This window comes from Chinchilla lanigera, unplaced genomic scaffold, assembly GCF_000276665.1.
Source record: "Chinchilla lanigera isolate Chin_1 unplaced genomic scaffold, ChiLan1.0 scaffold00057, whole genome shotgun sequence".
NCBI classification, from domain to species: domain Eukaryota; kingdom Metazoa; phylum Chordata; class Mammalia; order Rodentia; family Chinchillidae; genus Chinchilla; species Chinchilla lanigera.
The window spans coordinates 5,168,042-5,193,540 of record NW_004955458.1 but is presented as its reverse complement, the minus strand read 5'-3'; the positions used below and the strand labels follow the sequence as shown (position 1 = coordinate 5,193,540).

Below are 25,499 nucleotides of genomic sequence, written 5' to 3'. Positions count from 1 at the left end.
GAGCTCAAGGCCAGCCTGAACTACATAGTGAAACCCTGTCTCAAAAAGACAAAAAAAAAAAAAAAAAAGAGAGTGGGGTGATGAACCGCCTACCTCTTTTCTTGTTCCTGTCCTGAGATAGCACATAAAGCAGTTCTTTCTGATGCACTTCCTTTATTATCAGGAAACAGTGTCATTATCAAATTCCTTCCCAAAATATAAACAGACTAAATATTGCCCCAGCCCTTATATCCCATCCCTGGAGCATCTTATGCAGAGGGCTACGGCTCCTCTCCCTGACTTCTCTGGAGAGATGGAAACCCTTTAAAAATGCAGGTCCCACGGATGAGATTCCTCACCCTTCAGGCACTAGAGTTGAGGAACTGTGTCTCCCCAGGTAGGGATCCCAGTAAAACACTCATGTTGCCCACAGCCATGTTGGGAGGCCCAGAGGGAGGTGGGGTGCGTTCAGAGGTGTCCCCCTGACCATGGGAAGGGTGAGCACTCAGCCCCTGGGCCTCGTCCAGAATTGCCACAAAGTCCAGCTGGGTGTTGTCGAGGTCAAGAGAGTCCAGAGGGTTATACACCTGCCCTTCTGGAGGAGGGTACAAAGCAGGACCCCCGCCCAGCCGGCCCACCTCGGGATGGCCACAGCTAGGGTTGGCACTGCCCGCCTTGAGGGGCCCATAGCAAGTAGGCAGTGGAGGCAGAAGTCGGGGTGGTGCCCCTGCCCTATGAGAAGCCCTATTTGCCCCCACTGCAAAATTTTCATGGCATGGTGAAGGGGTAGGGTAGGACCCTGCCTTGTTATTGGGCAAGGTGGGTGCAAATCCGGGTCCGTATGTGGGCACTGGGGCTTTGGCAGGGCTTGGGCTAACCTGGGAGCTCCCCAGAAACTTGGGATTCTGGTAGGGAAGTTCCTGAACTGGGGCCTCGCCCCTGCCCGCACCCTCCCAGAGGAGCTCCTGCTGAGACTGAACGTAATTACACACCAGTTGGGCCTTGAACTGTCCTGTAGAATGGGCAGGGGAATCAAAATCCAGGCCAGCCCTGGGCTCTGAAGCGAGATAGTCAGCGGGTGGCTGAGGGTAGGAGCCTGACTGGGGGTACTGGTGAGGAGGAGGCTGGGGATAGTGGGAGAACGGCGGCGGTGGGCATGGGGGCTCCTCACTGGGGTGTGCATTGAGGCAAGATGCCAGTCCTGGGGCATCAGACCCCGCTGGGCACCCTTGTTCTGGCTTGACCTGCACTTGTCCATAGTGTTCAAGTCGAGCACACTGGCCGTAGGCTCCGCCTGTGACCTTGGGGCCCGGGTACAGCCCAGAGTGGGAAGGGAACTCGCCCCATGTTTCTGGGGTAGGGCCAGGATACGAGACCTGTTGGGGACAGGGGTTGGGGCCATAGTTGGTGAGTGGACCGGGTCCGAGAGGCAGAGAACCTGGACCCCTAGCTCCATATGGCTCAGCCGCTGATCCTTCAGTCCCCCCGTACCCCAGAGTATCAGCAGATGAGAAGCCCATGTAAGGGTTCAGGCCGCTGCCCAGAACATTAGTCCCAACCTCCGGCTCCTCCTGTAGCCCTCTAGTATCCATGGCGACATTCTCGGTGATGCTGGGGGGCTGTGGTGAATAGACAGAGTTAGGGAGATGGGGGTCAAAATTCCGTCCTCCCCCAGCTACAGAAGGGGGTGTGTGGACACAGCCCAAGCTCTTGAACCTCTGGACTCTGGCGGGAGCAGGGCGGTCAGCAGCCCGGGCGGGGTCACTGGCCCTCCGGGTGACCCCCGCGTTGGGGTTGTATCCTGGGTACTCAGCTCGGCTTCTCCAAGGCGGTGCAGGAAGACCTCCCATCCGATCCAGGCCAGGTGCTGTGGTGGGCGGGGTACCACCCGCCCTAGCTGAAGCGTATCTTGCCCGGAGCAGGTAGTGCTGGGCAGGCGTGAGGCCAGGCAGGGAGGATGCCCCATTCTCGGGTGGAGACCCAGGAGGGAAAGGAGAGGCGAGGGAGGAGCGGCGGCTGACGGTGTAGGCGGAGCTGATGCTGCTAGAGCTGCTGCTGCGGCGGTCAAGGGAGACTGAGTGGCCCAGACGGCGGGACGCGGGGGTGCCTGGAAGGGACAGGGAGAAAAGGCGGGGTGGTCAGGGCGTCCCCTGAATCTCTCTCTCTCTTTTTTTTTTTTTTTTTTGGTACTGGGAATCAAACTCAGGACCTTGCGCTTGCCAGGCAGGCACTTACGCCACTGAGCTACATCCCCGGCCCACTTCCCTGCATCCCATCTTGCCTCTCTCATGGGCTGGTCTTGTCCTGGAGTCCCAGGCTCTTTAACCCTAACTATTCAGTTCTTTTTTTTTTTTTTTTTTTTGTCTTTTTGAGACAGGGTCTCTCTATGCAGTTCAGGCTGACCCTGAGCTCACTTTGTAGCCCAGGGTGGTCTCAAATGCACAACGATCCTCCTGCCTCAGCCTCCCGAGTGCTGGGACTACAGGCGTGTGCTACCACGCCCGGCTGCTATTCAGTTCTGTCTCCTGCTTCTCTCATGTCTCTTCTGTTTCTGGGTAACCAGGGATTCAGGACTGCTATGAACACCATATAGGTTGTCTACTGCACAGTTCTAGGGGAAGGCATTCACATCATACACTTTGTATATTTGTATGTGACAACTTTCTGGCAGGTGGGAGGAGAAGTGCCTTGAAGAAGGGGGACCTTCTAATTGCACAAAGGTGCCACGTAGCAGCCCTGAAGGGGTGACTTCCTCCTCCCAACCTCCGGGAAGGTCCAGATCTCAGCCCAGCAGCACTTCCTACACCCGGGTCTCACCGGTTTGGGTCAAGCTGGGCAGCTTGAGACCCCGGTGCCCTACTGGCCGGAGTTGATGCAGCTGGTCCAGTCTGAGGTTCTCAAGGCGGCGGAGAGTGGAGAGTCCAGTGCCAGCCATGCAAGGGCCTTCATCTAAGCTGGACAGGTCCTCAGTGCTGCCCCCCGCATTGCCTGTCATTTCCACGCCGCTGTCTGTATTGGCTGCACTGCCTGCTGGGGAGTGGTCGCTGCTGCAGGAAGACTGTGCCCCCGGGCTCGGCTGTGGCTTCTGTGGGGAAGACGAGGACTGAGGGTGGCACCCTTGCCCCTCCCCCAAGTCCTGCAGCTTGGTGAGTGGCGGAAGCATGTGTCCCAGTGCGGGCTGGGGCGGAAAGGAGCCATAACAAGGGTAGAAAAGCCTGAGCAGTGAGAAAGACTGGAACAGACCAGAAGAGAGGGGCTGGGGATTTAGCTCAGCGGCACAGCGCCTGCCTGGCAAACACAAGGTTGTGAGTTCAATTCCCGGTACTGGAAAAAAACCCGAAACAAACAGAAGAGAGAAGTTTTAGAAGAGTCCAGGCTGGAGCACAGACTACCAGGCCACAAATTCTTGCTGGGTCTTATAGCCTTTTTTCTTTTTTTTTTTTTTTTTGTCTTTTTGAAACAGGGGCTCGTTATGCAGTTTAGGCTGGCCTTGAGCTCACTTTGTAGCGCAGGCTGGCCTCGAACTCCCAAAGATCCTCCTGCCTCAGCCTCCCAAGTATTGGGATTACAGGCGTGCACCACCATGCCCGGCTTCAGTCCCATAGCCTTGGGCAGTTTCTTTATGCCCGAATTTCTTCACCTGAAAATGGGGAGCAAGCACCTTTCTCATGAAGTTATCATGAGGAGTATGTGACATTTTGCATGTAAAAGGCTTGGAACAAGCTGGGCATAGTGGTATATGCCTGTAATCCCAGCATTTGAGAGGCTGAGGCAGGAGGGTCATTTTGAATTCAAGGCCGGCCTTAACTGTATAGCAAGACCCTATCTCAAACAAAAAACAAAACAAAACAAAACCCCTAGAAACAATATAGTCAGTGCTAGTGAGAAGTGAGTTGGTTGAGTCCATTAAATAATTCACAACTCCAAAGCCTAAGATTTGGGGTTGGCCGAGGAACAACACTGGGACAAGAGACAGACAGACTGGCCACCGAAGAGCAGCTTACGTAAGAGAGGACAGTTAGGAAGGGGCTGGGGAGCTGTCAGCCGAGCAGGTGGGGGAAGCCGAGAAGCAACATGGCCGCGCTGGCTCACCACGGCGCCCTCTGGCACAGTCAGTCTGCTCTCCTCCCTCACGGGGCCTCCTTCCCGCTCCCTCTTGGGCTCCACTGTAGACAGGGATGGTGCCCGGGGCAAAGGCCCGTCCCCTCGATGCCGCTTGGTCACGTGGGCGTCAGGACCGTGCACTGTCTTGACGTGTTTGCGCAGTGAGCTGGGGTCCGTGTAGCGTTTGGTGCAGCCCGGGAGCTTACACACGTATGGCTTCTGCAGAGTGGGGAGAGGAGAGGGATAGAGGGAAAGAACGCAGGAGGATGGGGGAAGGTGACAGTGAGTCCGGGAGGGGGGACACAGCATCCAGGTTTGAAGCGGGGTGGGAGTCAAGTATGAGAGGCTTATGGGAGAATTAGAACTGATGACCCAGGCCTAGGAAGATAAGATGGCTGTGGGGCCTCACAAATTCTGAGGACGAAGGAACCAGGGGTCTCCAGTAGTCCAGGGCTAGGTTTTTTTTGGCCTTTTTGAGACAGGGTCTTGCTATGCAGTTCAGGCCGGCCTTGAGCTCACTTTGTAGCTCAGGCTGGCCTCACACTTGCAACGACCCTCCTGCCTCAGCCTCCTGAGTGCTGGGATTACAGGCATGTGCCACCAGGCTTGGCTGACAGGCTGTTTTAAATTGGGCTCCGGCTGGTCAATGGCACGTGACAACGTTTGGTTGCAGAAAGGCCAACTCTGGATGAATTACGTTAAGTGGAGGAGCTCACCTCTGTGGAGCGGGTGGTTTGGGATTTCCTATGGGGGGATCTCCCCAGTAGGTGGCTTCTCAAGTGGGCAGGATCTCTTAGTTGGGGCATTCACCTCATTGGAATGGGTCCGATTCTGGTGCTTGGCTCGGTCGCTGGCATTGCTGAAGGCTTTACTGCAGCCCTCGTGCTCACACATGTATGGCTTCTCCCCCGTGTGCGACCGCAGGTGTGTCTTCAGGTTCTCCAGGCGTGAGTATGACTTCCGACACCCTTCAAACTAGGGGACGGAGATGGGGCAAATGACAGCGCTCAGACAGATGCACACGGAGAGGAAAGGCATCCTCACCCTCAAAAGGGACATACGTCATCCAACATAACATGGGAGGGCGCTGGGGCTCAGGAGAACTCCCAGAATTAGGGGCCAAGGGAAGGTGAGAGGGGAAGAAGAGGAGGAGCTGGAGGCACCCTCCCATGAGGGGCATGGCGCTGGGGAGTGACTGCCCCGTGGTCAGGCCAGAGCAAGTCTCTTACCTGGGAGTCTTAGACTGGCCGAGAATGGGGTCACCTTACGCAAGGGCTTGTGTCCTTGACTCAGGGCTTATCCACTGCGCAGAGTGGAAGGCAGAGAGGACCCGAGATACAGTAAGGGCCCCACAAATAACGTTTCAATTTATTTTAAAATCAAGGGGAAAAGATGAACCTTTAGGTTGAAGAAATGTCCTAATAGACACTAATATGTTCTTTTTAAGTGACTCATGAAGTCATAAATAAGATTTTGTCATTGTTATTGCAATACTGAGGATTGAACCCAGGGGCTTCACACTAAGCTACATCCCAAGCCATTTTTAATTTTATTTTGAGACAGGAGACAGGGTCTTACTAAGTTGCTACATTGTCCAGGCAGGGCTCAAACTTCTGATCCTCCTGCCTCAGCCTCTCAGAGTGCTGGGATTATAGGTGTGTGCCATCAATCCTGGTGTTTTGGTTTTTTTTTTTTTGGAAGAAAGGGTCAAGGCTGGCCTTGAACTACTCACAATCCTCCTGCCTCAGCCTCTCGAGTATTGTATTTAATATTTCACAAGGCCCAGCATGTTATTATTTGTCTATGGAAGAAGGGAGCTATGAATGGAAAAGTCCGCTTTGAAGCCTACCTTGCTGGGGAGCCAGTGTAAGGAGGAACTCTGGGCTTGGGAACGGGTGTCTCACCGTGCACTTGTGTGGCTTCTCGCCCGTGTGTCTGCGCATGTGCACCACCAGCATGTACTGGGCTTTGAAGGGCCTCAGCTCCCTGGAGCAGCCCCCCCAGTGGCACACAAACTCCTTGCGTTCCCCATGGATGTGCTCGCTGTTGATGTGCTGAAGGAGAAGACGAAAAGGCTCTCCGTGGTCCCCCATCCCTGCAAACCCGGCACGGAACCCCCCGGTTCTCCTGTTCCTCCTTGCGGCTCGGCCTCCCGGGGGAAGAAACATACATTCCACATCTTGGGATCTCAACTCTGTAAAGCAAAGCTGTAGTTTCCTGAGCTTTTTCCTACCCACCGGAGTCCTCGACCTCTGACTTCAACATCCTCAGACTCCTGCCCTCTGCAAACTCCACAGTGTCCCACTCAGGGTCTCCTACAGGGTCCAGCCAGCCATTCCTGTTACCCCCTGGGGCTCACGTGCACCAGCTGCTCTTGGGAGTCGAACTCTTGGCTGCAGCCGTCCCAGCGGCAGTCGGTCTCATACACAGACTCAGGCTCAGGCTTCTCCTCCCTCTCCAGGTCCTCCCGCCCATCCAGCATCCCCAACAGGGGATCCTAGAGCAGGAGAGGCGGTCTTAGGGTCCCAGCTCTTCTTCTTCCCAGCGCCCAGAGGGAAGGCGCCGCCTGTTCTCTCACCTGTGTGCCTGTGGAGTTGGGGCTGGACATGTCCCCTTCCAAGGACTCCTCTGGGCACTTGCTAACCAGCAAGTCCAATTCTGACTTCAGCTTCCCCAGGGGAGAGATGAAAGCAATGAGGGTAGAAATAAGCAGAAGAAAGAGGAACCCAGCCGGGTCTTTCTGCCCTGAGTGCCTCCCCCCGACCCCGGCTGCGGAAGGAACTTCCTCCTCAGACTGTACTGGTGAATGGACTGGCAAAAGACCAGCTCTCAGCTGGAAGAGTCTAAGTCAACCCCAAGGAGCAAACCCCCCCGCACCCACGCCTCTAGTTTTCTGTCTGCGTCTCCTGCATTCCCTGGACCTTTCTCCTGAAGAGTCCACCACCCACCTAGGGGGAGCTGGAGGAAATCGGGTAGCAAAATAAGGAATCTCCCTCACCTGGCAAGTTGGGAGGGCTCCCCGGGATTGCGGCTGCGGCATCATCCCAACCCGGGTGGAGTCGTGAGCACCACAGGGCTGGCCCCCAAAGGAGGGTGAGGTCCCTTTCTGGTGATTTATCTGGGGCGGAAATCCCAGAGATGGGCTGAGGAGAAGAGGTGACAATTAGTGAAACAACGGGAAAGCGCCAGGAATCCTCGGACTATCTGGAGGGCTCTGGAAGACGTGATTTGAGGCTTGGCTGAGGCAGTCCTGGGGACGGTTTGAGGGCAGTGTCAGTGCCTTTCAAGTGATAAGGATTCAAAGTGGGCTTGCAGGCTTAAGGCCTTGAACAGGTTTCAGTGGGGAGTGTAAGGGCGTCTAAGCCTAGGGCTGCCTGCACCTCATTGTGCCAATGGAGAGATGGCCATAGGAGCCTCCTGGAGACGTGCAGCGCGAGTTGATAAAGGCCACAAGCGAGCTGGGCGAGGTGCGGATGACGGTCTGCAGGTCCAGGCTGGCATCTGACAGAGGTGAGATGGAAAGTGCCCGCTTCTTGGTCAGCTTGACTGCACTCCGGGGAGGAGGGAAGAGTGGCCCTGGAGCAGGACACGCGGGGGACAAGAGAAAGGACCGTGTCTCTCCGCACCCCCCTTGAGGGTCTGGTCTCTCAGCAGCAAATGATCCTCGACTCTGCCTTGCCCGACTCCTCTCTTCTGTGGCCTCTTGACTGTCCTCCGCCCCTTACACCTCTGAGTCTTCCCTCCTCCAAGGTAAATCCCTTCCCTCCCTCCTTCTCCTTCAGAACAAATCCCAGAGGGGCAGAGATGAAAGAGGTGCTGCTTGAGGCCTCACCCTCAGGGCAGCTGTTGGTTTCTCTGGCTGGCCCATAACTGTGGGGGCCGGACATGAGGTTGGCCTGATGGCAGAAAGGCACACCGGATAGTCCTAGAAAAGAGAGATGGCTGGGGGTGGGACTGGAGGATACCCAGGGCTCACGTGGAAACCTCAGGCAAGACCCGATCCCCAAATCCAGTGCCATATGACATGGGAGCACAGATCCTCTTACAGATGGGAGACTCTCTTGGGATAGGAATGGAGCTGGGTGATAGATCTGCCAAATCCCCAAAACCCAGGGACTGGTGAGTGCACTGACCTTCTGTCCCCATGCTGGGGGGCCCTTGGCCGGGGAGGGGTCGGAGACAGCAAGGCTCGCCATAGCTACTGACTGGAGGTGGGGTCATGGAGTTGAACATGGCGACTCAGAGGAGTGTATGTGGGTACTGCGGGAGGGAAAGCAGGTGTACAAGGCGTAAAGATGGAAGGAAATAGAGAAGACCGGGGGGCAGTCTAAGGCACAGAGTCGTGCCATGGTGCCATGGCGACATGGTGCCATGTCGCCCGTGCCACCAGCCTCCCTTGGACATCGGCCACGGGAATCAAGTTGCAAAGACCATCCCTCGGTCAGAGAGGGAAGGAACAAACACCTTAAAGAGTAGAGGCAGTCTTGCAGGCTTGGGTCTCTTGTTTTGTTTTGCTTGGTACTGAGAATTGAACCCAGGACCTTCACAATGAACTATATCCCCTGCACACACACCCCCACAGTTTTAAAAAAAAATTGAGACAAGAGTTGTACTGAGTTGCTCAGGCTGGGCTTGAACTTGCGCTCCTCCTGCCTCGTCCTCGCCGTGCTGGCACTACAGGAACAAGACACCACGTTCAGCCAGTCTTAGAGGAACTTTCTGGGAACTGGGGAGGCGCTTTGCCTAGGTGGTCAGTGTGTGCGTGTGAGTGTGTGTGTATGTGTTAACGGGCCATGTGAGCCAACACTAACTTCAGGCGACTGTGGTGCCACGGGCCGGCTGCGAGGGAGGGCGTGCTGGGCAAACTTCAGTAGCGGGCCTGATTTCACGCCCTCCTCTGCTCAGCGCGCGAGCTCCGGTTCCGTTTCTGCCTTTGCCCCAACCTAGGGACAGCCCATCTGCAGTCTCTTCAATTTTCAGCAGAGGGCGCCCTCGCCACAGTCCAGATAGAGGCTGGTGGGGCCAGCAGGGAGCCGAAAGGGTCTATCTGCCCTCTCTTCTTTTACACAAAAAATTGCGTGTAGGAGTAAAGTTTCTGAGGGGAGCCTCTGGGCCTATTGGGTAGAAAGGGTGGGAGCGGATGTCATTCTGGGGTGGTTTGGACCTCGGCCCACCTGACCCTTTTAGTCTCTGTGTTAGGGGACCTGGGGAAGGAGAGTTAGGGAAGGCTTTACGAGAATGCAAAAGTCACCATCCACGAGAAAGGAACAGCGAGGAAGGAAAAGGCGCTGCCCTGCTCCCCTCAAGCTCCAGTTTGTGCTCCATCCCGGGTTTTCCGGGCCTCCGGGAGCGAGGGTGGGGCGGGGCGGGGCGGGGTGGAGAAGGACCAGGAGCGGGCCGGCCGGCGGTGGGTGATCCCGGGACGCTGGGGTTTAGGGTGAGGGCGGGGTAAAACGGGGAGCGGAACCCGTACCCCACGAGCCCCGCACCCTGGGCTATGCCCTCTTTGACTCCTCCTTTTCCGCGGAGGTCTGGATCCCGCATCCCGGACCTCCCAACTCGACCTTGGCACTATACAGGGGGGGTCACAGCTGGCTGGCAGCTGGATGGGGGGGCACTCCTCCCACCTTCTTCCTCCATGACTCACCCAGGGGAAGGAGGACTCGCACACGACCCCCCAAATATTACAGAGACTCCCCCAAACGTGCACACTCCGCTACCATCCTGCTCCTCCGCCCGGCCGCCGCGCGGAGCCGCGATGGGAACGGGGAGACGTCCCTCTGCCTACGCGTGCCGCAGCCCACCCACGTCTCCCCTTCACACTAGCAAAAGGAAAATATCGCTAATTTTTCCAGCTTCACTGAACTTTTTCTGGGGATGGGTAAGAGAGAGCGCGGGATGAAGCAGGCGGGCCTAGGGTGCCCCTGCCGGAGCCCTGAGTCATGTTCGGTGTCTTCTCCTGGTACCCCCGCTCCCCAACTCCCAGGAGCCGGCCCCGCCCCCTCTCCGGTCCCGCCTTCCCCGCCCCCGTGCCTCCCCGGCCCACCCAAGTCGCCGCCGCAGGCTCTGGCTGCAGACAGCTCCGCTTCCCCCGCCCGCCCGGGAGCCCAGTCGGGCGAGCAGTAGTGGGGGGGTGAGGGGCAGGGCACATTCTTCCCTCCTCCTCCTCCTCCTCCTCCTCCTCCTCCTCCTCCTGCTCCCCGCGCACCCGCAAAACAGGCAGTGGCGCCCTGGGGGGCTCTGTTGGAAGGCGGGGGTCCCGATGGTGGGGAGGAAAGAATTCAGAAGCTATAGGCAGAGAAAGCGCCTGGGTAAATAAAATAAGGTGTCCACGAGGAGGAAGACACCTTAGGTTCCCGGGTATCCCGGCCAGCTTCCTAAGGGTTAACCCCTCCGGACCCCCGGGAACCCCCTAGTGACGTCAAGGGCGGGGTCTGAGTCGCGCGCGGGGATGCCGCAGAGATAATGGGGGGGGTCTCTGGACTCCGCCCCCTAGGGAAAGCCACCCTCATTCCGGCCCTCGCGTCTCCCCCAGGAAGCCTCCCAGCCTCCTACCTCTACTGGCCGGAAAGAACTACCCCACGAAGACCCCCGTTCTCCAGTCCCCTAAAACCCTCAGTCTCCACGGGGTCCCCTTTCCCTAATTCTATCCCCCAAGCTAGCTGCCCGGGGCTGATTGTTTCGGGGTCATGGGGCCTGAAAGAAGCTTCAGAGAGGGGAGCAAGGGCAGGCAGGGTGGTCCGAGCCGGAGGAGGGGCCTCGGGCTCCAGCTCCCGTTTGGGCGGGGGGCCAGCGGGGATACACAGGCAGGCGGCGGCCGGTGGTCCCTCCCCGCCCCGGTAGGGGTCTCCCTGCGGCCGGCTCCAGCTGCCCCGGTGGTCCTGAGGTCAGAGGGTCACGACAAGGTCTCCCCAGCTGTCTTTCACGCCCTGTCCTCGGGACTCAGGGGCGCAGAATTCCTTGGCGCTTTCCTAAGGCCTACCCCACACCTCGGACAGCCCCCCGCCAGCCCTCTTTGCGTCCCGGGTGCACTTCTTTGCCCTAAGACGCAAGCATCCGCGGGCACATCTGTCACCAGACAGCTCAGGGGTCCAAGCCCAGCCGGCCTCCGGCGCTGTTACCGCCTCGCACACCGGTCCCCACCCCACCCGGCGTCCCCCCCTGGCGGTGGGTCCCCTCCTCTCAGCCGCTGACGTCTTCCTGCCCCGCGTGCGGAGACGCACCTGGAGTTCCCTCTCCACTACGCAGACCTCCAGCGGGCCATCATCCCAACCTCGGGGAGCAGACCTTCTAAGGTGTGGGAGAAGTGGAGACAGACAAAGAGACCCACGACTGCCTGAGACAGACGCACAGACTGTCAGAGGAAAAAGAAGACACTCAGAGGAAAGGAGTCACAGATGAAGCACTCCTCCAAACTTTCTACCGTCTCGCCCATTGTCTCCCACCCCAGTTTTTCCTGAGCCCCAGGTCTGCCCCCGGGCTGGGATGAGTCCCGCGCCGCGGAGCATCTCCTCGGCCCCCTCCCCCACCGCTCCCAGGTGGTCCCCCGCGCGCCCCCCTTCTCACCTCCGTCTGGGCGCAGGGCTCGGGATGCGCGGTCCAGGGCTGGAGTCTGGGCTGGGGGTGTGCAGTGGGGAGGGGGGGCGGACAGGGCCACGGCGAGCAGCCTCAGTGCCACCCCACCCCCCCAACCTGGCCCCCAGCCCTCCCGCCGGCCCAGCCCGCCGGGCCGCAAGCCGGGACCACCCGCGAGAAGCGCAAACTTTTTTTCCTTTTGCAAAAACTTTTTCTCGGTCTGGCCGCTTGGCGCGCCGCCGCTCTTCCCGCTCGCCCCTCACCTCCCTCCTATTTCCCTCCCCGTGGCCGTACTGGAAGATGAAGTGGGGTGGCTGGAAGCGAGAGAGGGGGTGCCGGGCTGATTGCACCCCCAGGACCCCCAGGATCCACCCCCTCCCTTGAGGGACTCTATACTGCCTCCCCCCCCAACACGCTGCGTTGGTGGGCAGTAAATCCCGGGATGGAATTCGCTGGATCGGCCATCCTCGAAGAGGCCCTGAACCAGAGCCAGAAAAGCATCCAGAAAAATACCTCGGGGCGAGGAAGGGAGGGGGAGACGCTCACCCGAGAAAGACAACTTTGAAGGTAGGGTCGTCGACTTTGGTGTCAACTGAGCTTCCATCCCTCTCTGGCTTATTGGCCGGCCTCTGCCTTTGGATGGAATTTAGGGTTGGGACAGAGTAGGGCTTCGGGCAAACAATTCAGGGGTCGCTGGCTGTGGAGGAAGGTTAGGGGGTCTACAGAGCATCAAAGAGAGGCGCAGCGACTAAAGCTCTGAGTATAGAGTGTGCGTTCACAGGTCACTAAGAAGCCGCGGGTCTGAAGCACCTTTCCCGCGAAACCGGCTCTTTCTAAAGACTGAGGCCGCCTCCGCACCTCGCTCGCCTGCCCTCTTTCAGCTCTTTAAGGCTTTTTGCTCCCTCTGCTGGTCGTCCTGACACATGACACCTTCTTAGTGTCTGAAAGCGGGAGAACCGAGAGCTGAAGAAGGAACCCCTGAGAAGTTCCGCACTAAACCTGTTAGGATCCCACGGAGGGGAAAGTGTGAGCCCGAAGAAGCGGAGGGGCATGCTCGCTCGGGGGAGGTGGGGAGCAAGCGGCCAGAGGTAGTGCGGGAGAGGCGTGCACGTTCCCTTTGGATTTATGTTGCCATGGTGACCAGATGCAGGGGAAGGACAACTATTTCAGTCTCTGACCTTTCTAAGAAATAGGAAAGGGGCTGGGGATTTAGCTCAGCAGCACAGCGTCTGCCTGGCAAGCTCGAGGTCGTGAGTTCGATTCCCGGTACAGAAAAAAAAAAAAAAATAGGAGAGAGGATGATGAGACAAAGGAGGCCCTTTCCCCTTCTGTCACCTCTCAGCCAGACCTCCCACATCCTCACTGCCTTCTAAGGACTCTGCCTGGGGCCTGGAAGGTCAGTGGGTTAACTGTTCACTTTGAGGGTCAGAGGGGGAAAGATCAAGCGAGGAGCGGATCTGGGGCCCTACAAATATAGGTCGCAACTATGGGGACCGGCAGAGAAGAGCCGTGTTCCAGCCTACGCCCCCACATGACTGACCCAGGCCCGTTATACTCAGAAGCTCGGTGACCCAACTGAGGCAGGCCCAATTAATGAAAAAGAAGGGATCCTGTGTATGTTTCTTGTGTGTTTCTGCTCAGCCACTAGCCTCTTCCTCCAGGGAAGCTCTTTTGGAATACAATATAAACCAGTAGTTCGTTTGTTTGCTTGGTTTTTTTTTTTTTTTTTTCTTGAGACAGGGTCACACTTGGACTTACTATGGAGCCCAGATTAGCCTCCAACTCGCAGCAATCCTCCTGCCTCAGCCTCCCAAATGCTGGGATTACAGGTGTGTGCCACTATGCCCAGGAAAAGTCAATAATTCGTAAGTTTTTTGACTTCAAGACTCCACTCTGCTTTTTAAAATCACTTAGTTTTTTCCTCCATATGTATTGTATCCATCAATTCATCATGTTAGAAATTAAAACAGAAGATTATAACAAGAATACACAGGCTCACATTCCATTAGCGGTGATGTCAGAAAGATGATGTAATCACATGTCACACTGGAAAACTTCACTGTACAGTTTTGAAGTAATGAGCGAACAACACGTTAGTATGATGGTGAAAATGCTTCGGACCTGTAGAAACCCCTGAAAGGACCTCAGGGACCTCCCAGCAGCCCGCAGATCACCTCTGAGAAGCACTGCTGCAGATCATTACCTCAACCTCTGTTCATGACTCACACGGTTGATTTTCTTTCTTATTTTTATTAGGAAACTATGCATGTTTGTCTCCCCAGTGGTTCTGTCCCCCAGAGAAAACCAGACAACTTCTTAGGCTCTGCACCCATTTTCCCCAAATCTCTTTTTCAGTCTTTTTGTTTTTTTTTGGAACTGGGGATTGAACCCAGGCCTCCCATGTGCCCAGCAAGCTCTCTACCATGGAACTACCTCCCCACCCTTTTCTTTCTGGGGCTCTCCCAAACACCCTCCCCAGGCACCTTGCCCATGTTCCTCTTGACCTTCCCTTAAATTAATGCCCTTAAATTGGGGATGCTGGAGCATGCTTATAATCCTAGCATTTAAAAGGCTGAGGCAGGAGGATCAAGAGTTTGAGGCCAATCTGAGCTAATAGATCCTCTTTGTGTGTGTGTGTGTGTGTGTGTGTGTGTGTATGTGTGTTTTCGAGGCGGGGTCTTGCTATGCAGTTCAGGCTGGCCTTGAGCTCACTTTGTAGCTCAGGCTGGTCTTGAACTCGCGACGATCCTCCTGCCTCAGCCTCCGAAGTGCTGAGATTACAGGTGTGCATCACCACACCCAGTGATCCTGTCTCAAAAAAAAAAAAAAAAAAAAAAAGAAATTGAAGCTCTCAACAGTCCCTGTCCTCTGCCAGCCTCTCTGCCCCATCCCGAGCCTTCTGGGCCTTTGGCTTTTTTTTCCTTTACTTGAGGACTTTCAGTTCTTGGGAAAGATGAATTCTTCTCTGCCTTCTTCCCGACCTCCCCTGCCAGCCCCTGCCATTTTCTCACGGGGCTTAGGGTAGGAAATTGTGCTGTCTGGGTTGTCCCTTTACCAGAAACGCTTCACCCATCACCCCGCACATGAACCAGCCCGAAATAGGCCGGTATCTGGGACGAGAGAGTGTCCACTGGGGCTCCGTAGGGGTCAACCCAGTCATACTGCCAGGCAACCTATCGAGTGGGTGTGCGGATCAGAAAACCTGACGCCTCCAGACACAGATACCCTTTTCCTAGGATCCCCCAACTTGATCTCTTTACTCTGAGCCCCCAGGTCCCCCCGTTAGCTGCAGCCGCAAGCTTCCACCACCATATCCGGCACATCCGTCTTCACCACATTGCTGTTGTGGTCCAGGTAGAGGAGAGAGAGAGGCCTTCTGGCCGTGGGGACGCAGCAGGAGGAGGCTGCAGGCCAAGGATTGTTGGCTTTGAGGAGGTTGAAGACTGCAGAGTGGAAGGAGGCGGCAATCCCGGGGCTGCCGGCCAGGTGAGGGGGGCACTGTCCACTGCAGTAGTTCAGCTGGTACCCCTCAGGCTGCAGGATCCAGTCCCGCCATCCGAGTTCCTGGAAGTCTACGTAATAGTCCCGCCTGCAGCATAAGGGAGTCTCAGGCTCGCAGGTGGGGGTCCTCCTCCTGGTCCGACCTGCTCCAGGCCCGTGGGCCCGAATCTTAAGCTGCAGGAAAGGACGGTAGTGTCCTGCTGCGTCCAGGAGCTGCCTCGGCTGTCCAGCAGCAGCTGTGCTGTTGTCTTCCAGAGGTCTGCAGTCCAGCTGGAGTTTCACCAGCCCAGACTCTTCACCCCTCAAGCCACCAGAGGGCAGAATCAAGGCGTGCCAGCCGGGAGCATTTATTTGGTGCTCAGCCAGGAGGGCAGGTGACCCTCCGTGCCTCCCCCCGGGGCCCCGCTGGAAGATCCTCAGGTGAAGAGGGCCAGGACGGGCAGGGAGAACATGCAACCAGAGGCGGGCGTGGGACAGGTGGTGGGACTGAAGAGTGGACAGCTGGAAAGTGAGCGTGGAGCTGCAGGTTGAAGTGGAGAACTCTGCCCGGAAGATAGCCAAAAGACAGAGAAATGTGAGCAGAGATGAAGCTCCCCTTTGAAACTCCCGCAGTCTCCAGGTGCTGTCCCTCACACCCAGCTTTAGAAAGGGCCCAGGCTGCCCGTGTTCAGTAACCACTCCCCACCCAGCTCCTCCTTCTCCTGCCACACCCCCTCCATCTCCCTCCTGCCGGGCCCTCCTCCCCCTCCCTCTCCATCCGCTCCCTGCCTGTCCTGCTCACCCACCTGCAACGGTAGCAAAGCTGACGACCTCCTCCCCTTTCCTCGGAGCCTCAGTCCCAGGCTGCAGTCTCCGGAGGGCCCTGGCCAGTGCGGCCCGGGGTGGAGGATGGGTTACTCTGGGACGGCTGGTCAGGTGCAGCCCCCGGAGGATCTGCTGCTTGGCTAGCTCCAGCACCAGAGCCCGTTCTGCTTGAAGCGCCAGCGCTGGGCCCCCACAGGCTGGGCATGCAGATGCCGCGCCCTGTACCCACACCAGTGCCCACAACAGCCCCAGCCAGAGCTGGACATGAGGGAGTCCCATGCTCCTGCTGGATGGTCCCAGGTCAGGAGCCGAAGAGGGCCGTTTCTCCTCTATTGAGTTTGACTCACTGGCGCAGTGCGGGCACAGCAGCGGCGGATGTCAGTGCCACGCTGCCTTCCACAAGGGTTGGGCCACGTCTATGGCCTGGGGCTCAGGAAAGGTGGAAGTGGGTTGTCCGATGGGTGGCTAGGTTGGACTCTCAGAGTTCATGACTGGCTACCGACCTGGGGCCTCTTTAGAGCCAGCTGCCTGGGGCTCCCCACCTAGTAGTCGCCCAGAGGACCTACCCACTGAGCCTTAGGATTGGCCGGCTGCGCTGCCCATCAGGCCCCTGCAGGGGTGGAGGCCCCCCCTCAGCTCGGGTTTCACCATCTGGCTGTGGTGGCTTGGGGTAGGGGTAAGGGGGCAGCAGTGTGGACACGCATGATGCAAGAAAGAGGATGATTTCACATGCTCAGTTCCCAAGGTCTGGGACCGAGAGGAGGGGCTCCCCATGTGCCAGGTGGGGAGGGCGGTTTCCCCCAGTACGCAGGCTGGCTTGCCCGGACAGCGTGCTGAAGCAGGTCCCGGAGGCAGCTGTGGGTTCCAGTGGTTGTTTCTTTGGAGCCTCTGGGCCAGAAGGAGAATTCTGCTCTCCTTATTTCTACCACGGGGCTGGGCTAGGGGTGACAGGCTGGGTGGTGGTGGTAGGACAGTGGAGTCCCATTGCTCAGGCCAAGATGGAAGCGCCATAGCACACAGAAGTCACCCCTTGTCCCTGCCTGTGCTGGCCGCCCAGAGTCCAGTTGGCCTGGAGCGCGCCGTGGAGGATGGCCAGAGCGAGAGCTGGTGGACGTGCTACCTGATGTCTGGGGAAACCCAGAGGTGGGGGTGGGAGTGATGCAATCTGACAGCGGGGCAGAGTCCAGCTAGCCAGGCTGGCAGGAGGGCATGAGACCCGGGCGGGCCTGTACCCGGCTGCTGCTTCACTTTCAAGGCATTGTAAGAATCGCCTAAATGTGAAGCATTCTAGAAGTGGTGCCAGCAGCCTCTCTGTCAATGAAGTTAGGGAGTGGGAGGCCTAAGGGCTTTTAAGAATGAAGCAGCAACCTTACTTCCCAGTCTCAGCACCCCCTGACCTACTTACCATCCATCCTTTCACATGCACTAAACACCTGAGCTCAAGCAACCCTGCTGCCTCAGCCTCCTGAGAAGCTGGAGCTACAGGCATGTGCCATGGTCTCCGGCCCTCACTGACTTTAAATGCGGATAGGAAGTGGATGGGTCTCAGGCTTGCTTTTTTTCTTATGGCCCAGTTTCTTTAAAAAGCCGGGGGAGGTGTCGGGGAGACAGCTGTGGGGAAGAGTGTGACTTAGAAATGTGTCCCTGTTCACTTATTCGTCTTCTCCCTGTTTAGTTGGTGGGACTGTCAAGAGAGCCCTAGACCGGGATCCAGGGAGGTGGGTCACCCTGACGACTGGGCTTCAGTACCGCCAGCGTCCACCGTGTGGCAGAGCGGTGCCACTGGACAGCAGCTGGGTGACAGCTGACCACCGCTTCCCAGAGACAGCAAGAGGCTGCCTGGGGAGTGGAGAAATGGGGAGTGCACCTCATTCTCTCGTTCTGGGGACCCTGCCTCCCCCACAGGAGCTGGGGAGGAGCGGGTTGCTCTGCTGTTCCCTGTCACCACTGCCAGAGAGCGGAAGCTGGTCTCTAAGACTGCATCACCGCTACCTTTGGTGTTGGATCTCATCACCCTGACACGTGGCACTGGTGCTTGGTGGTGGTGCCAGGCTCTTCCTAGAAACTCAGGGTGCCACGGGGTGGGGAGGAAGTGGAAGGGTCAGTGAGACTCTTAGACACTCCTGTCCACCCTGCATTTCTCCCCGGGCCCTGAACCAGCCCTCTGGCCAGTGCGCTCCCCAGAGCCTAGATCCCAGGTGAGTGACTGTGAAATTGCGGAGCGGAGGTCTCCGCCAGCGGTGGTACCTAGGAGGGCTTGGGCTTACTTGTTGGTGCCAGGAGACGGTCAGGGAAAGTGGCAAGGTGCGGCTGTGGGAGCCACTGACCCCACCTGCCCATAACCTTCCTGTCAGGTGCCCCCAATTCGCAGCTCTTCCCACCCCCTCGTTGCTGCGCCCGGCCTGGCCCTACCTCCCCACTGACACTTACGTCAGAACTCAGCTATAAATACGCTCTCAGCATCTTAGTCACTTCTCGCAAGAAGCGCTCCCAGGTTATAAATACCCCAGCCATCTGCCTCACCACCGCCCCGCCATCAACCTGGCTGGGGGCTGGGGGGTGGCGGCAGGCTTGGTGGTCGGTAAGGGAGTGGAAGTGCTTATCCCTTCCCAAGGAGAGCACCCTCAGGGGTCTAGAGGTAGGGCACGGAAGCTCAGGAGGAAAGTGTTTGGAAGAAGACAGACCAGCTCTTTCCCCTTTAGCACAAAACAGAGCCAAAAAAGAAAGGGAATAGTATGGATCCCGCTTTTATTTTAAAATACGCTGCTCTGTTCCTCATGGATTTTTTTTCCCATTAATTTTGGTGCTTAAAAATATTGTATTCAAATATTTCTTACTTGGGTTATTCTCTTTCTCTTTTAAATTTTTGCCTCCAAGTTGAGTGCCTTACTTTGCCTTAACCCAGTCTCCGCCTTGGGAACGGAAGCTGTAGTCGGAGGGAAGGAGATTTGGTCTCAAAGAGGGGTGCAGTGGGGGACGCAGGCAAAAAGGACAGAGAGAGACAGCAGAGCCTCTCCCTAGATGAAAGCCTCCTCAAGTCCAAGGTCGGATGACATTCTTGTTGCTGTTTTGTTTGTTTTTGTTTTTTTGAGACAGGGTCTCACTATGTGGCTCAGGCTGATCTTGAGCTGGCTAGGTAGCCCAGGCTGGCCTCAAACTCATGGCGATCTATCTGCCTCAGCCTACTGAGTTCTGGGGTTACAGGCGCATGCCACCATGCCCGGCAAAGGTGGGATAACGTCTATGGGCTTCCACACCCTCAGAAGTCCCCTTTTAAGAATTTCTCCTCTAACCTCCCCATTCCAGGGACCTCTTACCCTGCTCGGAGGGGGTTATAAGCTGAGCAAATACAGACATCACGTTCCCCAAAGGACACATGGGCTTTGCGCAAACTCGGCCTTGGGCTACAGACAGTATCGACCCATGGTTCAGCCAAAGGGAGGAGACCCCATGGTCCAGCCAAAGGGGAAAGGTGGCGGAAAGGGGCAAAGGTTAAAGAGCACCCATTCTCAGAGCAGATGCCACCTTTTCATTGTCCCGGACCTTCCTCTTCTCCCTGTTCTACTTAACTGGCTCTTGCTGGATCCAGCTGGCAGGCAGAACTCCTGGAGGGACTCCTGGGAGGTTGAGGGGAGGGCGAGCCAGGGGTCCCAGAGGGCAGCTCTGAGCATGCCTCAGCCTCCCGCCACATGTGTGTCCACAGACTGTCGGCTTACTTGATGATTGATCATTGATCTGTCTCATCTCTTGGACCGGGTCCAGAGCGAGGAGATGAACAGGAAAATCTAGTTCTGTATTAGCCATGAAACCATGAGATGATGATTCTGGGAGGATGGAGGGGGCCTGAGGAGGAAGAGGAGGCAGGCGGCCTCGGGGAGGGAGAGGGGGGTACAGGATCTCAGCTCTGAGGGCTCCGTGGGAAAAGAGAGCACGGCGGGCCGGGCAGACTGTCATCTGCGGTGTCAGTTTGGGTCCTGGCAGGAAATAGGGGAGCCCTCGGCTGTCTGTGTCTGCTTCTGCAAGATAACTCAGTGAAGAAATTATTTGAAAGGGTCTAGACAGAGCTAAGGGAAACACGCAAGGGTGTTGAAGCCCTGGGGACAGGGAGCGGGGAAAGCCACGGGACCCCCTGGGGCCGACTGCCTCTCAGAACTTAGGCAGACAGGAGCTACGGGGACACAGCTAGCCACAGCTGCACAGAAGCATGGCCCGTGGGCAAAGGGAATGAGATACACTATCCTCTTATCCTTTTGTCTTCTGCTGGGGTCTCCCGTTAGTCCAACCCAGGAGGAAGCACGGTGGGGAAGTTCAGGTGAATCAGCCCCCAAAGACACTGAGCGAGGCGGAGAAGGACAAGGGGCGGGCGAGGGTGTGCAGAAAGCTTTAGCAGTTCACTCGGGCCAGCGAGAAGGGAAGGAGCTGCAGACACAGAGGCACCCGGTCATTTTGGAGAACAGTAATTTAATGTCGGGTGAATCCATGGAAAGAGCTTCTCTGGTGGGTCAGAAAGATCACAGAGGGCGTCAAATCAACTCATCCTAGAGTGGGTGCCATCAAGTAGAAGGGGAGGGAGACGCGGTAGGTAGTAGGGTTGATTAAGGGTGAGTTGAGCGTGCCACTGCCCGGGAACCAGGTGGCACTGCCTGGGAGCCAGATGGCATGGCCCATGGCTAAGGTGGATCAGTCCCGGAAGTGGGTTTGAGCGTGAAGGGTGTGGTGCACGGACGGTGCCCTAGGACAGAGGTTGGTGGTCGTGAAGACAGTACCATGACTCCTTAACTAGAGCTCCTCAATTTCGGAGGTTGCTCAGGGAGAGACCTTCTACATTATGCACAGAGGCAGGAGCGGGGTCGCTCCCTCCTCTTGAGAAAGGGTACCTCTGTGATGGCATACTTGCCCATCCCGCCTGGGGGTGCCGCCGTCACACGCAGATTAACTGCACCCACAGGCTTCTACCACCATGTCGGGTATGTCAGTCTTGACAATATTGCTGTCCCTGTCGTAGTAGAGCAGAGACAGGGGTCGCTGGGCTGTGGGCACGCAGCAGGAGCCCCCTCCAGCAGTCCCCGCAGCTGTGTTGGCTTTGAGAAGATTGAGGACTGCGGTGTGAAAGGATGCGGCGATGCCAGGCATGCCTGCCACGTGCAGTGGGCACTGCCCTGTGCAGAAGTTCATGGCGTAGCCTTCGGGCTGGATGATCCAGTCGTGCCAGCCAATCTCGCGGAAGTCTACAAAGAACTCTTGTCGGCAGCACATCCTGGACCCTCCCTGGCAGTCGATGCCTTGTCGGCGAACCCGGTGCTTGCCCCCAGCTCGCACTCGAGCCGCCACAAAAGGCCTATGGGCAGTGTCACCCATGGTGACTGAGCTCCGGGCTCCCTGGCCTTCAGGTACCAGCTCCAGGGTAAGGTGCCCCTGGCTGCAGGCAGCCTGAGCTTCAGGCCCTAGGATGAGCTGCTGCCAGCCGCTGGCATTCACCTCCAGCAGGTGCCGACTGGCTACGGTGACGTTGGTGTCGTGTGGGCTTAGTGCAAAGACCTTGACTTTTATACTCCAGGTGCTGTTGGGAGGGAGCTGCACGAAGAACATGACGCTGGCCTGCCGGATGTCCACGCCCCCAGCAGTCCCATCCGAGGAAAAGTGGAAATCAAGACGAGTCTGGTTGGTGTAGGAGAAGCCTGTGGACACAAGAAGCCCCAGTCATTGTGCTTTTCTAAGCGTCAATTCTACCATTCCTTTCTTGTTTGTGGTGGTTCTGGGCATCGAACCCAGGGGCTCACGCTAAGTTATATTGAGCTCACTTTGTAGCTCAGGCTGGTCTTGAACTCGCGACGATCCTCCTGCCTCAGCCTCCTGAGTGCTGGGATTACAGGCGTGCGCCATCACGCCCAGCTCCACTTCTTGGGCTAGGGATTGAGCTCAGGGCTTTCACACTGAGTTGTAACTCCATGTCCCCCCTCTTTTTTTTTTTTTTTTTTTTTTTACTGGGACTCAAACTCAGGACCTTGCGCTTGCCAGGCAGGCGCTTATGCCACTGAGCTATATCCCCGGGCCTCCCCTCTTTTTCATTTTGAGACAGGCCCTCATTAAGTTGATAAATTGCCCAGGCTTGGCTTGAACTTGTGATTCTCCTGCCTTATCCACCTGAGTAGCTGGGATTACGTGTGCCACCACAATCTGCTCCTCTTTAATGCCAGCACACGTGAACTGTCTGACGCCCTCAAAATTGCTATGGTTTGAGTACGTTTCCTAACGCTCAAGTGTTGGAAATTTGATCCCCCAGAAGGTCGTGTTGGGAGGTGCAGCCTAATGGGTGGTATTTGAGTCATGGAGATCAAATCCCTCAGGAACAGATTAATGTCTTTATCATGGGGATGGGTTCCTTATAAAAGATGAGTTCAGGACCCCACACTTTGCCTTCTTTTTGGCCTTCTACTGTGGGGTATGGGCCAGGAAGATGGCTCAGCGGCACAATGCCTGCCTGGCAAGCGCAAGGTCCTGAGTTCAATTCCCGTTACAAAAAATATATGTATACCATGGGATAATACAGCAAGAAGCCCTTGCCAGATGCTGGCCCCTTCTGAGCCTCCAGAATCCTGAGATAATAAATTTCTGTGCATTATAAGTTAGCCAGTCTGTGGTATTCCACTGTAGCAGCACAAAATGGACTAAGAAAGCTGGTAACGAGAGTGGAATGGTGCTACAACCAATACCCAAAGATGTGGAAGTGGCTTTGGAACTGGGTAATGAGACTGAGGAATTTGGAAAAGTATAATAGGAAAAGCCTAGAGTGCTACAAGCAGAGAGTACTAAGGGTCGTTCCGGTGAGGACTCAGAAGAAAAGGGCTGTAAGAAAAAACTGCCACTTCCTAGATATTAAGTGGTCATGATCATTAAGTGGTCATGAATGCTGGGGGAAATATGGGTGGGAAAAGCAATTCTGCAGGTGGCAATTAGAAACATCTACCTGGAAACTGGAGCAAAGGCCATCCTTGTTACAAAGTAGCTGAGAACTTGGCTGAATTGTGGCCATGTTCAAGGGTTTTATGGAAGGTAGAAATTAAGAGTGATGAATCTAGATATTTTATGGAAGAAACATGTAAACCAAATATTGAAGGAGCTGTGTGACTTTTTAAAACTGCATACTGCCAGACATAGTGGTGCACACCTGTAACCCCAACACTTGGGAGGCTGAGGCAGGAGGATCTTTGTGAGGTTGAGGCCAGCCTGGGCTACAAAATGAATTCAAGACAAGCCTGAACTGCATAGTGAAACCCTGTCTCAAAAACAAACAAAAAAAAAACAAAAACAAAAACAAAAAAAAAAACCCTGCATACTGTAAAGTGATAGCAAAGAGAAATTATTTTAAGATGGAATTTATAATTAAAAGAAGCCTTAATACAGATTCAGAAAAACCCCAGTTAGGCCACATAAGTACTAAAAAAGAAGTTGGATGTGGGGGTGCACACTTGCAATCCCAGCACTCTTGGAGACTGAGGCAGGAGGACTGCAAGTTTGACCTCAGCCTGGGTAACTCAGAAACCTAGGCAGACACTATCTCAAACAAGCAAAGGAGGAAAAAAGTAGCAGGGTATACTGGGGACTCGGCTTAGTGCAAAGGCCCTGGGTTCAATCCCCAGTACTGAGCGGGTAGAAATAAATATGAAAAAGGAAGGTTCTAGAAAGAAAATCAGGGGTATGGCCTAGCCCCACTCTTTGATAAGGAGATCAATATGGATAGAAGGGAGCCAGTAGCTTTTTTTTTTTTTTTTGTCATTTTGAGACAGGGTCATGCTGTGCAGTTCAGGCTGGCCTTGAGCTCACTTTGTAGCCCTGGCTGGCCTCGAACTCACAGCGATCCTCCTGCCTCAGCCTCCCGAGTGCTGGGATTACAGGCCTGTGCCATCGTGCCCGGTGAAAACTTTTTTTCTTCCTATACTGAGGCTTGAACCTAAGACCTTTGCACTGAGCTATACCCTGATTCCTTTTTATTTGTTATTTTGAGACAGGATCTTACTAAATTGCCCAGGCTGGGACTGAATTTGCAATTCTGCCTCAGCCTCCCAGGATACTAGGTGTGAGCTACCACCCCTGGCACAAAGTAACCTTTTTATTACATAAATTCAATCAGCTTTATATCTTCAGTTTAAAATACTTCAAAGGTTTCCCATGCTGTTTGGTTAAAATAAAAACTCCTTAACACAGAGAACCTGTGTAATTAGGCAGCCTGCCACTCAATTACCACATTCCAACTATACTGGCCTTTTCTCTATTCCTTGAACTCACCAAACATGGACTCATCTCGTACCCTTTGCACTTGATATTTCCTTTGCCTCGAATGCATTTCCAAGAATTTTTTTTTTCCCTGCAGCCCTGAAGATTGAACCCAGAGCCTCACATATGCAAGGCAAGCACTTTTCCATTGAGCTAAATCTAGCCTTTTTTATTTTCATTACAAAAAAATTTTTTTTTGTTACCAGGAATTGAACTCAGGACCTGCGCTTGCCAGGCAGGCGCTTGTGCCACTGAGTATATCCCCAGCCCTTTATTTTATTTTCAAACAGGTCTCACTAAGGTGATGGCCTCAAACTTAGGATCTCCTGCCTCAACCTCTTGAGTAGCTTGGCTTATAAGTGTGCACCACTGTACCTGGGCTCTTTCCAAGATTTTTGAATGACTGGTTCCTTTCTGGTCCCCAGCTTCAAATCCCCTCCTCAGGGCTACTTCCTTGACTACCCTTTCTAAAGTACTCTCTAATTCAACTTCTTTTTTTTTGAGACAGGGTCTCACTATGCAGTTCAGGCCGGCCTTGAACTCACTTTGTAGCCCAGGCTGGCCTTGAACTCGAAATGATCCTCCTGCCTCAGCCTCCCCAGTGCTGGGATTACAGGCATGCACCACCATGCCCAGCAATTTCTTTCTTTCTTTCTTTCTTTTTTTGGTACCAGGAATCAAACTCGGGACCTTGCACTTGCCAGACAGGTGCTTGTGCCGCTGAGCTATACCCCCGGCCTTCCAATTCAACTTCTGAATCTCTAATGCATTATCCTTCTTCGCTGTCTTTAGAACAAATGTCACTCTCAGCGATCATTTGTTAGCTGTGCACTTCTCCTTCCTCTTCCCTCCTCCAGCTAGAATGTCAGCTCTACGAAGGGGGAGATTGTGTCTGTATGGTCTCCACGGTTCCCTGGTACTCAGTACCTCAGAGGCACTCAATAAGCATTCATTGAATGGGCTTTCATTTCTTTAATTCTCTCACACTGGCATCAGAGTCATTGCCCAGAAACTTGGATGGATCATAAATTCATGGTTTTAAAAATCTTATCAGTGAATAAAGTCCAAATGGCTTTTGGAAGCAGTTAAATGCCCATGATGAGCCAGGTGTTGGTGGTGCATGCTTGTAACCCCAGCTACCCAGGAGGCTAAGGCAGGAGGATCATGAGTTCAAGGCCGGCTTGGGCAACATAGCAAGACCTTATCTTAAATAAATAAGTAATCATTATGATTTGGCTTTAGTTAATATTTATTATACATAT

General features: G+C 55.4%; 3 protein-coding genes across 6 annotated transcripts in view; all 3 read right to left on the bottom strand.

Moving 5' to 3' along the window:
* Positions 1–40: 40 nt before the first annotated feature.
* Gli1 (GLI family zinc finger 1) lies at positions 41–11,780 on the bottom strand. Of its 4 annotated transcripts, XM_013520877.1 has the most exons (13): positions 11,650–11,780; positions 11,307–11,437; positions 8,217–8,343; positions 7,916–8,008; positions 7,464–7,659; positions 7,082–7,226; positions 6,662–6,751; positions 6,443–6,580; positions 5,988–6,137; positions 4,894–5,058; positions 4,072–4,302; positions 2,797–3,064; positions 41–2,086 (listed from the first exon to the last, which is right to left on the bottom strand). In XM_013520877.1, the coding sequence occupies exons 3-13, from the start codon at positions 8,314–8,316 to the stop codon at positions 342–344; spliced, it is 3,321 nt and encodes a 1,106-aa protein (XP_013376331.1). In that variant the 5' UTR covers positions 8,317–8,343; positions 11,307–11,437; positions 11,650–11,780; the 3' UTR covers positions 41–341. The 4 variants fall into 4 exon arrangements, with proteins under 4 accessions (XP_013376331.1, XP_005397432.1, XP_013376332.1 ...); XM_005397375.2 differs by lacking the exon at positions 11,307–11,437; XM_013520878.1 differs by lacking the exons at positions 8,217–8,343; positions 11,650–11,780 and having other exon boundaries at positions 11,307–11,643.
* A 2,665-nt stretch (positions 11,781–14,445) lies between these two features.
* Inhbe (inhibin, beta E) lies at positions 14,446–16,505 on the bottom strand. The gene is made up of 2 exons (XM_005397373.2): positions 15,945–16,505; positions 14,446–15,701 (listed from the first exon to the last, which is right to left on the bottom strand). Exons 1-2 carry the CDS (start codon positions 16,240–16,242, stop codon positions 14,941–14,943), a joined length of 1,059 nt encoding a protein of 352 aa, XP_005397430.1. The 5' UTR covers positions 16,243–16,505; the 3' UTR covers positions 14,446–14,940.
* A 3,899-nt stretch (positions 16,506–20,404) lies between these two features.
* Positions 20,405–25,499, bottom strand: part of Inhbc (inhibin, beta C) — a 24,214-nt gene continuing 19,119 nt past the window's right edge. Inside the window, exon 2 of the mRNA XM_005397372.2 lies at positions 20,405–21,641. Within this exon, the coding sequence (XP_005397429.1) occupies positions 20,896–21,641 (746 nt within the window). The 3' untranslated portion in view covers positions 20,405–20,895. The remainder of the gene's footprint in view (positions 21,642–25,499) is intronic.

What these genes read in the sequence shown, in the direction of transcription:
- Gli1 (XM_013520876.1), bottom strand. Translation starts at nt 8,279, where the DNA reads ATGGCGAGCCTTGCTGTCTCCGACCCCTCCCCGGCCAAGGGCCCCCCA. An exon ending in CCAACTCCACAGGCACACAG is followed by an intron (nt 6,581 to 6,661) that starts GTGAGAGAACAG and finishes CTCCTGCTCTAG; the next exon opens with GATCCCCTGTTGGGGATGCT. An exon ending in AGAAGCCACACAAGTGCACG is followed by an intron (nt 5,059 to 5,987) that starts GTGAGACACCCG and finishes TCCGTCCCCTAG; the next exon opens with TTTGAAGGGTGTCGGAAGTC.
- Inhbe (XM_005397373.2), bottom strand. Translation starts at nt 16,242, where the DNA reads ATGGGACTCCCTCATGTCCAGCTCTGGCTGGGGCTGTTGTGGGCACTG. An exon ending in CAGCTTTGCTACCGTTGCAG is followed by an intron (nt 15,702 to 15,944) that starts GTGGGTGAGCAG and finishes TCTTCCGGGCAG; the next exon opens with AGTTCTCCACTTCAACCTGC.